This window comes from Oncorhynchus keta, chromosome 34, assembly GCF_023373465.1.
Source record: "Oncorhynchus keta strain PuntledgeMale-10-30-2019 chromosome 34, Oket_V2, whole genome shotgun sequence".
NCBI classification, from domain to species: domain Eukaryota; kingdom Metazoa; phylum Chordata; class Actinopteri; order Salmoniformes; family Salmonidae; genus Oncorhynchus; species Oncorhynchus keta.
The window spans coordinates 75,785,682-75,800,642 of record NC_068454.1 but is presented as its reverse complement, the minus strand read 5'-3'; the positions used below and the strand labels follow the sequence as shown (position 1 = coordinate 75,800,642).

At 48.7% G+C, this 14,961-nt stretch overlaps 1 protein-coding gene across 50 annotated transcripts in view; it reads left to right on the top strand.

Annotated features, from left to right (window-relative positions):
- LOC118379506 (zyxin-like) overlaps positions 1–14,577 on the top strand; it is a 31,364-nt gene extending 16,787 nt beyond the window's left edge. The window contains exons 5-14 of one of the 50 annotated variants that reach the window (XR_008090696.1): positions 1,574–2,131; positions 2,215–2,356; positions 6,280–6,449; positions 6,583–6,761; positions 7,750–7,773; positions 8,820–9,048; positions 9,184–9,228; positions 9,319–12,043; positions 12,097–12,152; positions 12,242–14,577. Coding sequence is in view for 32 of the 50 variants with exons in the window: in XM_052494878.1 (XP_052350838.1) it covers positions 1,574–2,131; positions 2,215–2,356; positions 6,280–6,449; positions 6,583–6,761; positions 7,750–7,773; positions 8,820–9,048; positions 9,184–9,228; positions 9,319–9,633; positions 9,679–9,723; positions 9,769–10,209 (2,148 nt within the window). In the remaining 18 variants the exon portion in view is untranslated. Of the gene's footprint in view, positions 1–1,573; positions 2,132–2,214; positions 2,357–6,279; positions 6,450–6,582; positions 6,762–7,749; positions 7,774–8,819; positions 9,049–9,183; positions 9,229–9,318 lie in introns of all 50 variants that reach the window. The other 49 variants (XR_008090688.1, XR_008090690.1, XR_008090685.1 and 46 more) reach the window with 49 other exon arrangements.
- Positions 14,578–14,961: the final 384 nt, after the last annotated feature.

The following is a 14,961-nucleotide window of genomic DNA, read 5'->3' as shown; positions in this document are numbered from 1 at the left end:
AAATGGAGGAGTAGGGAGGGGGATATGAATGGAGGAGCACACAACGTCAGTAAACCAACAGGGAAACTGACTGTAACAAAAGACTGCAGTAGACATGGTATGATACAGAGAGAGTAGGAAAGACTTGGGACTGAGAAGATGGAGGGAAATAAAGATGTGGAGGGGAATAAATGGAGGAGTAGGGAGGGGGAATGAATGGAGGAGTAGGGAGGGGGAATGAATGGAGGAGTAGGGAGGGGGAATGAATGGAGGAGTAGGGAGGGGGAATGAATGGAGGAGTAGGGAGGGGGAATGAATGGAGGAGTAGGGAGGGGGAATGAATGGAGGAGTAGGGAGGGGGAATGAATGGAGGAGTAGGGAGGGGGAATGAATGGAGGAGTAGGGAGGGGGAATGAATGGAGGAGTAGGGAGGGGGAATGAATGGAGGAGTAGGGAGGGGGAATGAATGGAGGAGTAGGGAGGGGGAATGGAGGGGTAGGGAGGGGGAATGAATGGAGGGAGGGGGGGGGAATGAATGGAGGAGTAGGGAGGGGGAATGAATGGAGGAGTAGGGAGGGGGAATGAATGGAGGAGTAGGGAGGGGGAATGAATGGAGGAGTAGGGAGGGGGAATGAATGGAGGAGTAGGGAGGGGGAATGATTGGAGGAGTAGGGAGCGGGAATGAATGGAGGAGTAGGGAGGGGGAATGAATGGAGGAGTAGGGAGGGGGAATGAATGGAGGAGTAGGGAGGGGGAAAGAGGAGACGTTGACTCAGAAGTTTGAATAAAGGGCCTCCAAGGTAGAGAGAAAGAGGGGAGAGAGAGCAGGTTAGGATAAACCGTTTGTCCAGATGCCAGGCTGTTTTGTGTCTGTTCAGGCTGATGGCTCTAGGATGAGTAAGCTGTTCGTTACTGTACACAGACAGACAATGAGAGAGTGATGTACAAAAACAGAGGAAGTGAGTGATGCAGAGAAACTCACACTGAATGATGTTTATAAAGAAAGATGGCGATGCAAATAGAAAGGAGGACCAAGCAAGACCGAGAGAGAGAGAGAGACGTGGTACACAATGCATACTCCATTGTGATCAGGCCTGTGTGTGTGGGGCCAAGCCAGCGGTCTGGGGAAACAGCCATAAATGGAGTGTTTTTATCCTCCTGGGAGGAACTGGATCAGAATAGAGAAATGTTGGCACAAGCTCTTGATAAGAATGTCAAAGACAGATTACTACTGATGAGCTCAAGTTCCTCTGTATGACTCAGAGCCTGTGCTTTGTGGAAGTTGAACATTTGATACGATAGAAAATCACTACCTGCAACCTTTTAAAATGTTTGAATTCTGTACTTGAATGATACTAATAGCCGTTTTCACCGTTCCTAAAAACACAGCCGGCTTGTTAAGGAGGGTGGATTGTTTAAAATGTTTAAAACTTCCAAAATAGCTGAAAGAGGCACTCAGTTCCTAATGCTTTTAGTGTAAAAGTAGGTTTGAGTTCCATACAACAGCTTGTTGTTGTGTGTTGTCTCATAGTTCTCTTCAACTCTTCAGTACATATAGCCTGTAATGTTTTCTTGTCTGATCTTGTCTCCCCAGTTGCCCAGTCAGTACTCAGCTCCTCCTCCTCCTGCCCCCAAGCCTGCAGGGCCTCCCCCCACTGCTCCCAAGCCCAACCTCTCCTTCCTCCCCCCTCCAGAGATGGGAGACAAGCCCCCTCCCGCTCCCTGGGCCGAGGAGCTCAAACTCCGGACGACACACAGACAAGCCAATAACCCTATATCCACCCCAGTTCCTGCTCCTGCCCCACAGCCATTTGCTAAAGCCCCAGTCGTGGCTCCTAAGGCTTTTGGGGGCATGAAAACGGGGACATCCGTGCCTCCTGTGGGACTGAAGAACCAGAACCATGCCCCGGCTCCATTTGGTGTTGCTCCTAAACCTTCCCCTACAGCCAGCTCCTTCCCTCCTCCTCCTGCCGCTCCTCCTGCCGCTCCTCCCGCCCCACCAGCCAACAAAGTGTCTCCCCCAGCCTTCAATCACTCAAAGCCCTCTTCCATTGACTCTCAGATGACTGCTCCCATGCCCCCTCCTCAGCCCAAAGCGATGACATCACCACCTTCTTTCAGCCAGCCAATGAAATCTCCCCCTTCATCAAAGGTATGTTAGGAGACCCTTTGGGGTGAGTGTGAGTGTGTGTGTTTAGTACTCCCCCTGTTAAATGTGTGTTTTCTGTCCCCCAGCCCTCGCCTCCTGGGCCTGTCTCTGTCCCAGGTGGAGGTGTTCCTCTCTCCATGAGGGAGGTGGAGGAGCTGGAGAGAATGACCAATGCATTCATCAAAGACATGGACACACACGCTCCCGTCATCACCTCAGCACCTACAGGTACACACACACCCTCCGTTCATCACCTACAGGTACACACACACCCTCCGTTCATCACCTCAGCACCAACAGGTACACACACACCCTCTGTTCATCACCTCAGCACCAACAGGTACACACACACCCTCCGTTCATCACCTCAGCACCAACAGGTACACACACACCCTCCGTTCATCATCTCAGCACCTCAGCACCTCCGTTCATCACCTACAGGTACACACACACACCCTCCGTTCATCACCTCAGCACCTACAGGTACACACACACCCTCCGTTCATCACCTCAGCACCTACAGGTACACACACACCCTCCGTTCATCACCTCAGCACCTACAGGTACACACACACCCTCCGTTCATCACCGCACCAACAGGTACACACACACCCTCCGTTCATCACCTCAGCACCTACAGGTACACACACCACCCTCCGTTCATCAGCACCTACAGGTACACACACACCCTCCGTTCATCATCTCAGCACCTCAGGTACACCACACCCTCCGTTCATCACCTCACAGGTACACACACACCCTCCGTTCATCACCTCAGCACCTACAGGTACACACACACCCTCTCGTTCATCACCTCAGCACCTACAGTTCACACCCCTCACCTCAGCACCTACAGGTACACACACCCCTCCGTTCATCACCTCAGCACCTACAGGTACACACACACCTCCGTTCATCACCTCAGCACCTACACCACACACCTCCGTTCATCACCTCAGGTACACACACACACCCTCCGTTCATCACCTCAGCACCAACAGGTACACACACACCTCCGTCATCACCACCTACAGGTACACACTCCGTTCATCACCTCAGTTCATTGTACACACACACCCCTCCGTTCATCACTCAGCACCTACAGGTACACACACACCCTCCGTTCAGGTACACACACCCCTCCGTTCATCACCTCAGCACCTACTTGGCACCACCCTCCGTTCATCACCTCAGCACCTACAGGTACACACACACCCTCCGTTCATCACCTCAGCACCTACAGGTACCAGTTCATCACCTCAGCACCTGACTCAGCACCTACAGGTACACACACACCCTCCGGCTCATCACCTCAGCACCTTCACACACCCCTCCGTTCATCACCTCAGCACCTACAGGGCATCACCTCAGCACCTACAGTTCCCTCCGTTCATCACCTCAGCACCTACAGGTACTGGGCTGTAGTTCATCACCTCAGCACTTGGTACACACACACCCTGTTCATCACCTCAGCACCTTCACACACACCCTCCGTTCATCACCTCAGCACTGGTACTGTAGTTCACAGTCATCACCTCAGCACTGGGCTGTAGTTCTAGCACCTACAGACTGGCTGGTAGTCCGTCTCACCTCAGCACCTACAGGTACACACACACCCTCCGTTCATCACCTCAGCACCTACAGGTGTTCTCACCTCAGCACCTACAGGTACACACACACCCGGCACCTGGTACACACACCTCCGGTACAGGTACACACACACCCCTCCGTTCATCACCTCAGCACCTTACACACACACCCTCCGGCACCTACAGGTACACACACACCCTCCGTTCATCACCTCAGCACCTGATTGATCAGGTACACACACACCCTCCGTTCATCACCTCAGCACCTACAGGTACACACACCCTCCTCACACTCAGCAGCACCTACAGGTACACACACACCTCCGTAGTCGACTCACACCTACAGGTACACACACACCCTCCGCTCATCACCTCAGTTCTGGTACACACACACACTCCGTTCTCACCTCAGTTCCTACAGGTACACTTGGCTCCGTTCATTCTAGCACCTACAGGTACTGGGTTCTCACCTCAGCACTCTGTCAGTTCATCACCAGCACCTACAGGCTGTCCGTTCATCCCCTCTGTAGTTCATCACTCAGCTCTTTCATCACCTCCTTGGCTGTCTCTCTTCTCCCTCAGCACCTCATCTCTCCCTCATCACCTCCACTTGGCCCCATCTTCTCAGTCACTCTGTAGTTCTAGTCGACTTGGCTGTAGTTCTAGTCGACTTGGTACTCAGTTCTCATCTCTCTCTGGCTGTAGTTCTAGCGTCATTACTGGGCTGCAGTTCCTAGTCGACTCAGTATGTTCTAGTCGACCTGGCATCTTCTCAGTCGACTTGGCTGTAGTTCTAGTCGACTCATCTAGTCGACTGGCTGTAGTTCTGTCGACTTGGCTGTAGTTCTAGTCGACTGTAGTTCTAGTCGACTGGCTGTAGTTCTAGTCGACTTGGCTGTTTCTAGTCGACCTCAGACTAGTCGACTTGGCTGTAGTTCTAGTCGACTTGGCTGTAGTTCTAGTCGACTTGGCTGTAGTTCTAGTCGACTGGGCTGTAGTTCTAGTCGACTGGGCTGTAGTTCTAGTCGACTTGGCTGTAGTTCTAGTCGACTTGGCTGTAGTTCTAGTCGACTTGGCTGTAGTTCTAGTCGACTTGGCTGTAGTTCTAGTCGACTTGGCTGTAGTTCTAGTCGACTTGGCTGTAGTTCTAGTCGACTGGGCTGTAGTTCTAGTCGACTTGGCTGTAGTTCTAGTCGACTTGGCTGTAGTTCTAGTCGACTGGGCTGTAGTTCTAGTCGACTGGGCTGTAGTTCTAGTCGACTGGGCTGTAGTTCTGCTCGACTGGGCTGTAGTTCTAGTCTGTGCTGTCTTCTAGAGTTCTCTGGCGGTGTGTTCTAGTCGACTGGGCTGTAGTTCTAGTCGACTTGGCTTGTAGTTCTAGTCGACTTGGCTGTAGTTCTAGTCGCTGGTTGTTCTGTAGTTCTAGTCGACTGGCTGCAGTTCTAGTCGACTTGGCTGTAGTTCTAGTCGACTTGGCTGTAGTTCTAGTCGACTTGTAGTTCTCACTTGGCTGTCTAGTCGACTGGCTGGTTCTAGTCGACTTGGCTGTAGTTCTAGTCGACTGGGCTTCTAGTATTATCTTGTTTCTAGTCGACTTGGCTGTAGTTCTAGTCGACTTGGCTGTAGTTCTAGTCGACTTGTTCTCTGTAGTTCTAGTCGACTTGGCTGTAGTTCTAGTCGACTTGGCTGTAGTTCTAATGTCCTCTCTGTCCCCCTAGTCGACTTGGCTGTTGTTCTAGTCCCCTTGGCTGTAGTTCTAGTCGACTTGGCTGTAGTTCTAGTCGACTTGGCTGTCCCCCTAGCCGACTTGGCTGTAGTTCTAGTCCCTGGCTGTAGTTCTAGTCGACTTGGCTGTAGTTCTAGTCGACTGGGCTGTAGTTCCCCTGCCTGTGGCTGTAGTTCTAGTCGACTGGGCTGTAGTTCTACAGTCTAACTGGGCTGTAGTTCTAGTCCCCTTGTAGTTCTGTAGTTCTAGTCGACTTGGCTGTAGTTCTAGTCGACTTGGCTGTAGTTCTAGTCGACTGGGCTGTAGTTCTCGTCGACTGGGCTGTAGTTCTCGTCGACTGGGCTGTGGTTCTCGTCGACTGGGCTGTAGTTCGAGTCGACTGGGCTGTAGTTCGAGTCGACTGGGCTGTAGTGCTAGTAGACTGGGCTGGGGTGCTGATGGGCTGAGGTGCTGCTGGGCTGAGGTGCTGATTGGCCTTTCATCAAAATGATTGATCAGGGTAATTAGGCAGTAAGGAGCCTCCTCCCTCCTCACTCTCATTGGTGCTAGACCAGTATGTCTGTGGTAATGACTTAATGACTGTGTGGAATAGGATTGACTGGGTTCTGCCTCTGTCAGCGTCAACCAACTATTATCCCCTCTCTCTTCGTCCTCTCTCTTTGTCCTTTCTCTCTCTCTCTCTCCCTCTCCTCATCTCTCCCTCTCCACTCTCCCTCTCCACTCTCCCCATCTCTCTCTCTCTCTCTCTCTCTCTCTCTCTCTCCCTCTCCTCATCTCTCCCTCGACACTCCCTCTCTCCTCATCTCTCTCTCCCTCTCCTCATCTCTCTCTTTCAGAGGTATGTGGTAAGTGTGGTGAGGCTCTGTCTCGTTCCCAGCCTGCAGTGAGAGCCATGAACAAACTCTTCCACTCTGACTGTTTCTGCTGTATGAGCTGCCATCGCCCCCTGCAGGGCATGCAGTTCTACGACAAGGACGGGACGCCACAGTGTGACGACTGCTACACTGTGAGTACACACATGTACACACACAGAAATTGCATGCATAAAAAGCTTACAGTAATTAATTCACTCTCTCACACACAAAGACATGTAACGTGTTTGCTCTCTCTCCCACCCTCCTGTCTGTGTGTCTCTACAGAGTTCTCTGGCGGTGTGTTCTCGGTGTGGGGAGCGTATTACAGACCGTGTGTTGAAGGCGGTGGGCCAGTGTTTCCATGCCCATTGTTTCCGCTGCTGCACCTGCGCCTGCAGCCTGGAGGGGGCGCCTTTCATCACCGACGACAACAACAACCCATACTGTGTCCCAGACTACCACAGGTACGGCCTCTCATCTCCTTGTCTTTCTCTCTCTCTCTCAGGTATTGTCCTCTGTGTGTGTGGTACAGTCTAATGTCCTCTCTGTCCCCCTGCCTGTAGGTGTTTCTCTCCCCTGTGTGTGTGTGTGGTACAGTCTAATGTCCTCTCTGTCCCCCTGCCTGTAGGTGTTTCTCTCCCCTGTGTGTGTGTGTACAGTCTAATGTCCTCTCTGTCCCCCTGCCTGTAGGCGTTTCTCTCCCCTGTGTGTGTGTGGTACAGTCTAATGTCCTCTCTGTCCCCCTGCCTGTAGGCGTTTCTCTCCCCTGTGTGTGTGTGGTACAGTCTAATGTCCTCTCTGTCCCCCTGCCTGTAGGTGTTTCTCTCCCCTGTGTGTGTGTGGTACAGTCTAATGTCCTCTCTGTCCCCCTGCCTGTAGGCGTTTCTCTCCCTGTGTGTGTGTGGTACAGTCTAATGTCCTCTCTGTCCCCCTGCCTGTAGGTGTTTCTCTCCCCTGTGTGTGTGTGGGTACAGTCTAATGTCCTCTCTGTCCCCCTGCCTGTAGGTGTTTCTCTCCCCTGTGTGTGTGTGTGGTACAGTCTAATGTCCTCTCTGTCCCCCTGCCTGTAGGCGTTTCTCTCCCCTGTGTGTGTGTGGTACAGTCTAATGTCCTCTCTGTCCCCCTGCCTGTAGGTGTTTCTCTCCCCTGTGTGTGTGTGGTACAGTCTAATGTCCTCTCTGTCCCCCTGCCTGTAGGCGTTTCTCTCCCCTGTGTGTGTGTGGTACAGTCTAATGTCCTCTCTGTCCCCCTGCCTGTAGGCGTTTCTCTCCCCTGTGTGTGTGTGTGGTACAGTCTAATGTCCTCTCTGTCCCCCTGCCTGTAGGTGTTTCTCTCCCCTGTGTGTGTGTGTGGTACAGTCTAATGTCCTCTCTGTCCCCCTGCCTGTAGGCGTTTCTCTCCCCTGTGTGTGTGTGGTACAGTCTAATGTCCTCTCTGTCCCCCTGCCTGTAGGCGTTTCTCTCCCCTGTGTGTGTGGTACAGTCTAATGTCCTCTCTGTCCCCCTGCCTGTAGGTGTTTCTCTCCCCTGTGTGTGTGTGTGTGTGTGTGTGTGGTACAGTCTAATGTCCTCTCTGTCCCCCTGCCTGTAGGCGTTTCTCTCCCCTGTGTGTGTGGTACAGTCTAATGTCCTCTCTGTCCCCCTGCCTGTAGGTGTTTCTCTCCCCTGTGTGTGTGTGTGTGTGTGGTACAGTCTAATGTCCTCTCTGTCCCCCTGCCTGTAGGCGTTTCTCTCCCCTGTGTGTGTGGTACAGTCTAATGTCCTCTCTGTCCCCCTGCTTGTAGGCGTTTCTCTCCCCTGTGTGTGTGTGTGTGTGTGTGTGTGTGTGTGTGTGTGTGTGTGTGTGTGTGTGTGTGTGTGTGTGTGTGTGTGTGTGTGTGTGTGTGGTACAGTCTAATGTCCTCTCTGTCCCCCTGCTTGTAGGTGTTTCTCTCCCTGTGTGTGTGTGTGGTACAGTCTAATGTCCTCTCTGTCCCCCTGCCTGTAGGCGTTTCTCCCCCTGTGTGTGTGTGGTACAGTCTAATGTCCTCTCTGTCCCCCTGCCTGTAGGCGTTTCTCTCCCTGTGTGTGTGTGGTACAGTCTAATGTCCTCTCTGTCCCCCTGCCTGTAGGCGTTTCTCTCCCCTGTGTGTGTGTGACACAGTCTAATGTCCTCTCTGTCCCCCTGCCTGTAGGCGTTTCCTCCCATGTGTGTGTGTGTGGTACAGTCTAATGTCCTCTCTGTCCCCCTGCCTGTAGGCGTTTCTCTCCCTGTGTGTGTGTGTGTACAGTCTAATGTCCTCTCTGTCCCCCTGCCTGTATCGTTTCTACTCCCTGTGTGTGTGTGGTACAGTCAATGTCCTGCTCTGTCCCCCTGCCTGTAGGCGTTTCCTCCCGTGTGTGTGTGTGTGTGTGTGTGTGTGTGTGTGTGTGTGTGTGTGTACATCTAAAGTGTGTGTGTGTGTGTGTGTGTGTGACCTGTGGTACAGTCTAATGTCCTCTCTGTCCCCCTGCCATAGGCGTTTCATCTCCCCTGTGTGTGAGCTGTAATGAGCCCATAGTTCCTGACGCCGGCAGTCAAGAGACCGTGAGAGTAAGGCCCAACAAGAACTTCCACCTCAAGTGCTACCGCTGTGAGGTAAGGACAACAGACCTGCTACATCTAAAGTACTACCGCTGTGAGGTAAGGACAACAGACCTGCTACATCTAAAGTGCTACCGCTGTGAGGTAAGGACAACAGACCTGCTACATCTAAAGTACTACCGCTGTGAGGTAAGGACAACAGACCTGCTACATCTAAAGTACTACCACTGTGAGGTAAGGACATCAGACCTGCTATATCTAAAGTACTACCGCTGTGAGGTAAGGACAACAGACCTGCTACATCTAAAGTAGTACCGCTGTGAGGTAAGGACATCAGACCTGCTACATCTAAAGTACTACCGCTGTGAGGTAAGGACAACAGACCTGCTACATCTAAAGTAGTACTGCTGTGAGGTAAGGACAACAGACCTGCTACATCTAAAGTACTACCGCTGTGAGGTAAGGACATCAGACCTGCTACATCTAAAGTACTACCGCTGTGAGGTAAGGACAACAGACCTGCTACATCTAAAGTACTACCGCTGTGAGGTAAGGACAACAGACCTGCTACATCTAAAGTACTACCGCTGTGAGGTAAGGACATCAGACCTGCTACATCTAAAGTACTACCGCTGTGAGGTAAGGACATCAGACCTGCTACATCTAAAGTACTACCGCTGTGAGGTAAGGACAACAGACCTGCTACATCTAAAGTACTACCGCTGTGAGGTAAGGACAACAGACCTGCTACATCTAAAGTACTACCGCTGTGAGGTAAGGACAACAGACCTGCTACATCTAAAGTACTACCGCTGTGAGGTAAGGACATCAGACCTGCTACATCTAAAGTACTACCGCTGTGAGGTAAGGACAACAGACCTGCTACATCTAAAGTACTACCGCTGTGAGGTAAGGACATCAGACCTGCTACATCTAAAGTACTACCGCTGTGAGGTAAGGACAACAGACCTGCTACATCTAAAGTACTACCGCTGTGAGGTAAGGACAACAGACCTGCTACATCTAAAGTACTACCGCTGTGAGGTAAGGACAACAGACCTGCTACATCTAAAGTACTACCGCTGTGAGGTAAGGACAACAGACCTGCTACATCTAAAGTACTACCGCTGTGAGGTAAGGACAACAGACCTGCTACATCTAAAGTACTACCGCTGTGAGGTAAGGACAACAGACCTGCTACATCTAAAGTACTACCGCTGTGAGGTAAGGACAACAGACCTGCTACATCTAAAGTACTACCGCTGTGAGGTAAGGACATCAGACCTGCTACATCTAAAGTACTACCGCTGTGAGGCATTTTTCCTATTTTGTTGCCTTACCTGGAATTAAAGTTGTATCATTTGCATAACTATTCACCCCCCCAAAGTCAATACTTTGTAGAGCCACCTTTTGCAGGAATTACAGCTGTAAGTCTCTTGGGGTATGTCTCTAAAAGCTTGCCACATCTAGCCACTGCTCCTTCAAGTTGGATGGGTTCTGCTGGTGTACAGCAATCTTTGTCATATCACATATTTCCAATTGGATTGAGCTCTGGGCTTTGACTAGACCATTCCAAGACATTTAAATGTTTCCCCATGAACATCTGGAGTGTTGCTTTAGCAGTATGCTTAGGATCATTGTCCTGTTGGACGGTGAACCTCCGTCCCAGTCTCAAATCTCTGAAAGACTGAAACAGATTTCCCTCAAGAATTTCCCTGTATTTAGCACCATCCATCATTCCTTCAATTCTGACCAGTTTCCTAGTCCCTGCCGATGCAATGGAGTTCTCGGGGTGATGAGGGGGTGATGAGCGTTCTCGGGGTGATGAGCGTTCTCGGGGTGATGATTCTCGGGGTGATGAGCGTTCTCGGGGTGATGAGAGTTGTTGGGTTTACGCCAGGCATAGCATTTATCTTGATGGCCAAAAAGCTCCATTTTAGTCTCATCTGACCAGAGTACCTTCTTCCATATGTTTGGGGAGTCTCCCAAATGCTTTTTGGCGAACACTTTAAGCAATGGCTTTTCTGGCCACCCTTCTGTAAAGCCCAGCTCTGTGGAATGTACGGCATAAAGTGGTCCTACGGGCAGATACTCCAATCTCTGCTGTGGAACTTTGCAGTTCCTTCAGGGTTATCTTTGGTCTCTTTGTTGCCTCTCTGATTAATGCCCTCCTTGGCTGGTCTATGAGTTTTGGTGGCGGCCCTCTCTTGGCAGGTTTGTTGTAGTGCCATATTCTTTCCATTTTTTTAAATAATGGATTTACTGGTGCTCTGTGGGATGTTCAAAGTTTCGGATATTTTTTTATAACCCAACCCTGATCTGTACTTCTCCACAACTTTGTCCCTGACTTGTTTGGAGAGCTCCTTGGTCTTCATAGTGCTGCTTGCTTGGTGGTGCCCCTTGCTTACTGGTGTTGCACACTCTGGGGGCTTTCAGAACAGGTGTATGTGTATATCTATCTATCGATCATGTGACTGATCATGTGACACTTAAAGTCCACCTGTGTGCAATCTATTTAACTAATTATGTGACTTCTGAAGGTAATTGGTTGCACCAGATCTTATTTAGGGGCTTCATAGCGAAGGGGGTGAATACATATCCATGCAACACTTTTCAGTTTTTTATTTTATAGAATTTTTTGAAACAAGTAATTTTTCTGGGGACTATTTTGTGTATGTCCATTACATGAAATCCAAATAAAAATACATTTAAATTACAGGTTGTAATGCAACAAAATAGGAAAAACGCCACGGGGGATGAATACTTTTGCAAGGAACTGTAAAGAAAGTGCCAGATGTAAAGATGAACTCCTAAAGATGTATTATGAAGAGATGGATAAATATCTTAACAGTTGGAATGGAGTCCCTGTGTGTTTTGGATGTAACTGTTTTCCAGTGACCTTCTGCACATCCTGAAGTCTCTCTTCCTGGTTGCAGGATTGTTCCCGCCCCCTCTCCATAGAGGCGGACGCAGACGGCTGCTACCCATTGAACGGCAGGATCCTGTGCATGAAGTGCCACACCCAGCGGGCCAAGGCTATGCAGTGATTGGTGGACACATCTGTTATTCAAGTCTAACTTTGAACCAAATCCAAGACGGGATCCATTCAGCTTCTACCATTCTGTCTTTGCAACAGGGCTTTACTTGTGCGCTGTGAGTGAGGTGAGTGAGTGAGGTGAGTGAGGTGAGTGAGGTGAGTGAGTGAGGTGAGTGAGTGAGGTGAGTGAGTGAGGTGAGTGAGGTGAGTGAGTGAGGTGAGGTAGTGAGGTGAGTGAGGTAGTGAGGTGAGTGAGGTGAGTGAGGTAGTGAGGTGAGTGAGTGAGGTGAGTGAGTGAGGTGAGTGAGGTGAGTGAGGAGTGAGTGAGGTGAGTGAGGTAGTGAGGTAGTGAGGTGAGTGAGGTAGTGAGGTAGTGAGGTGAGTGAGGTGAGTGAGGTGAGTGAGTGAGTGAGTGAGTGAGTGAAAGCGAGTATGTTTGCATGCAGATGTCGTTATGTCTCTCTCCTCTTTCTGCTTATTTCCCCTCTCAGTCCAGAGGTAATGTACTGCACTGAGAGACTCCATTCCTCCTCCCATTCTCCCCTTGTGTTAATGCCAGTGTTATCAAGGCCATTTTTTGTTTATGCTTAAATTCCCAGCATGACTTGCACAAGTATAGCTTAGTCATGGGCTGTCCCAACAGTCAAAGATGGTTTCCTCTCCTCTTCTCTCTCCACTGATAGGAAAACATGTTGATAAGGTTTCAGACTTAACTTTGATTTGTCTTTCACTTTTCAGTGGCACGGAAGGAAAAGAGTGGAAGTATTTCAGAGTGAGACATAGTAACAGTAAGATCAAGTTGACCCTAAATGCTGATCTTGGGTCAGTCTTGCAATCCCCCCCTTACTGATTATGGTTAGATCTTAGATCTGTGCCTACTGGCAACTTTTCCCAGAAGTTTAGTGTAACCCCCTGACCCCAGTGCACGAGGAGTTGAACAAAAGTTTAAGGTGGACTAATTCATGTTCCCCTGCACCTCCCATAGGGCTGAGCTCTGGTGGGCTGGTGGCACCGGAAGCACTTTGGAGTGCCTGCAAACATACAAGTTGCTTAACTGCCTTTAGAGAGTGCTTTCTACAGAACTACATATCCCACCAGACACAATGTAGCAGAGCAGTGTGCTGTAGGAAATGTAGTTCCTCTTGGGCTAAAAACTGAGTGCAAAAAAACAACAAAAATATGTGAATGTCGCTCTCGTTTGTTTTTGTTGTGTGCGTTTGTTGCTTTATAGGCATGCATAGCTACAGATCACTGTCAGTTACTCTCACCAGTTTGTCAAGCACAGAATGAGGGTACAATACGATCAAAATGACCATTTATTTCTTTGGCAAAAGAATAGAAGATTTAAGATCATGATTAGAGACACTACCTAGAACAAAGGTCAAAAGTTAGCCAAGCACAGATTCCATTCCTATGATCTCCTCATGTTAAATAGAGTGCTGTAGTTTAAAGAGGACCACATGGCTTAGAACAGAACCTACGCTACAGGCAGAAGTTGCTCTTAACCTCTAGGATCAGATTACCCTACCTCATCCCTAATCTTAATTTAAAGGGGGTGGAGGGAAAACATCGGATCCTGCATCAGTAGTTAGGGGCAACTTCCAGGACCTACAGTACAGTATAATCCTATCATCCTCAATGAAGCGCTCTTGAACGCATACTTATGTAGTGTGCAGGTGAGTTAAGATATCTAATGAGTAACATAGAGATATTACCTCTCATTAATTCAATTCACCTAAAGGTCAACTCGTGGATTTTTGCACTATACACCTGCATTTACAAATGCTTCGTATTTTGGGCATTTGCAGCTCTCTGAATAACATAATAGAACTGGCTCTGAATCAGGGTTTTAAGTATTATAAACATGCGACAGATCAAATGGCCAGTCTGTTTTCCAGTAGAGTGTAGTAGGTCATTGACTGTAGCAGTAGCATGTAGATCAAACCAATACAGTTCAAGGTGATGGTAGCACGTCACTCAAACGCATCACACTTTAAATTCACTGCCAAGTTTTAATCATATTTTGTGTGCTTTACACAGTATATTGTTCCTCTTCCTTTCTCATAATACTCCAATAAATACCACTGTTTCCATTATTCAGCTTAGTTTTCTTTTATGTCTCGATATCAGTTATATTTACTCTGCTTGTAATCTTACCATACTGTATTTAATTGATAAGTACTTATTTTCAGTGATTTTACTGTGAAACTTGGTGAGTTGCCATTTCCACCCTAGTATTCCTATCTCTCCTTTTCAGACTGGTTTGGCACCGAACACCGATCCTTATTACAATCCTCAGTCTGGCATAGCAACACAACCCTCATGACCAAACTAACATCCTAAACCATATGGCCAAACAGACTCCATATGCATGTTATCTGGGTCGTCGGTATCATCTTTAGTATTCTCAGTTGTTTTCCTTTTTTATTTGCACAAATGATTCCACCCTTGTGACCATGCCTTTGTCTTCTGTCAGACCATTGGTGTGTGATGATGCCTTCAAAAACACCACTTTGCTCAATGATGATTGCCTTGTTCTTTTCATATAGTTTTGATAAATTCCTCTTATATGTGTGTGTATGTTTACGGTTCCAAACATGCCAACATTAATTACCTGTACATGTCATTCTTTTTCTTCTTTAATTTTACTGTACTCAAAATAAAACTGCTAATTGCCTAAATCCTGTGTGGTTTTATTTAGCCTGTTTGGCATTTGCAATCATTAAAGGTCTTTACCCTTGGAAGTTATTGTTCAGTATTGTCCTCATTCTCTCACATCAAATATAGTATTTCTCTCTCAAATCAAATGTTATTTGTCACATGCGCCAAATACAACAGGTGTAGTAGACCTTTACACTGAAATGCTTACTTAGAAGCCCTTAACCTACGATGTAGTTTTAAGAAAAAATCATTTTTTAAATAAAGAAAGTCAGAAAAAATCATGAAGAGCAGCAGTGAATAACAATAGCAGGGCTATATACAGGGGGTACCGGTGTTGAGGTAATTGAGCTAATTATGTACATGCAGGTAGGGTTGTTAAAGTGGGTATGCATAGATAATAACGG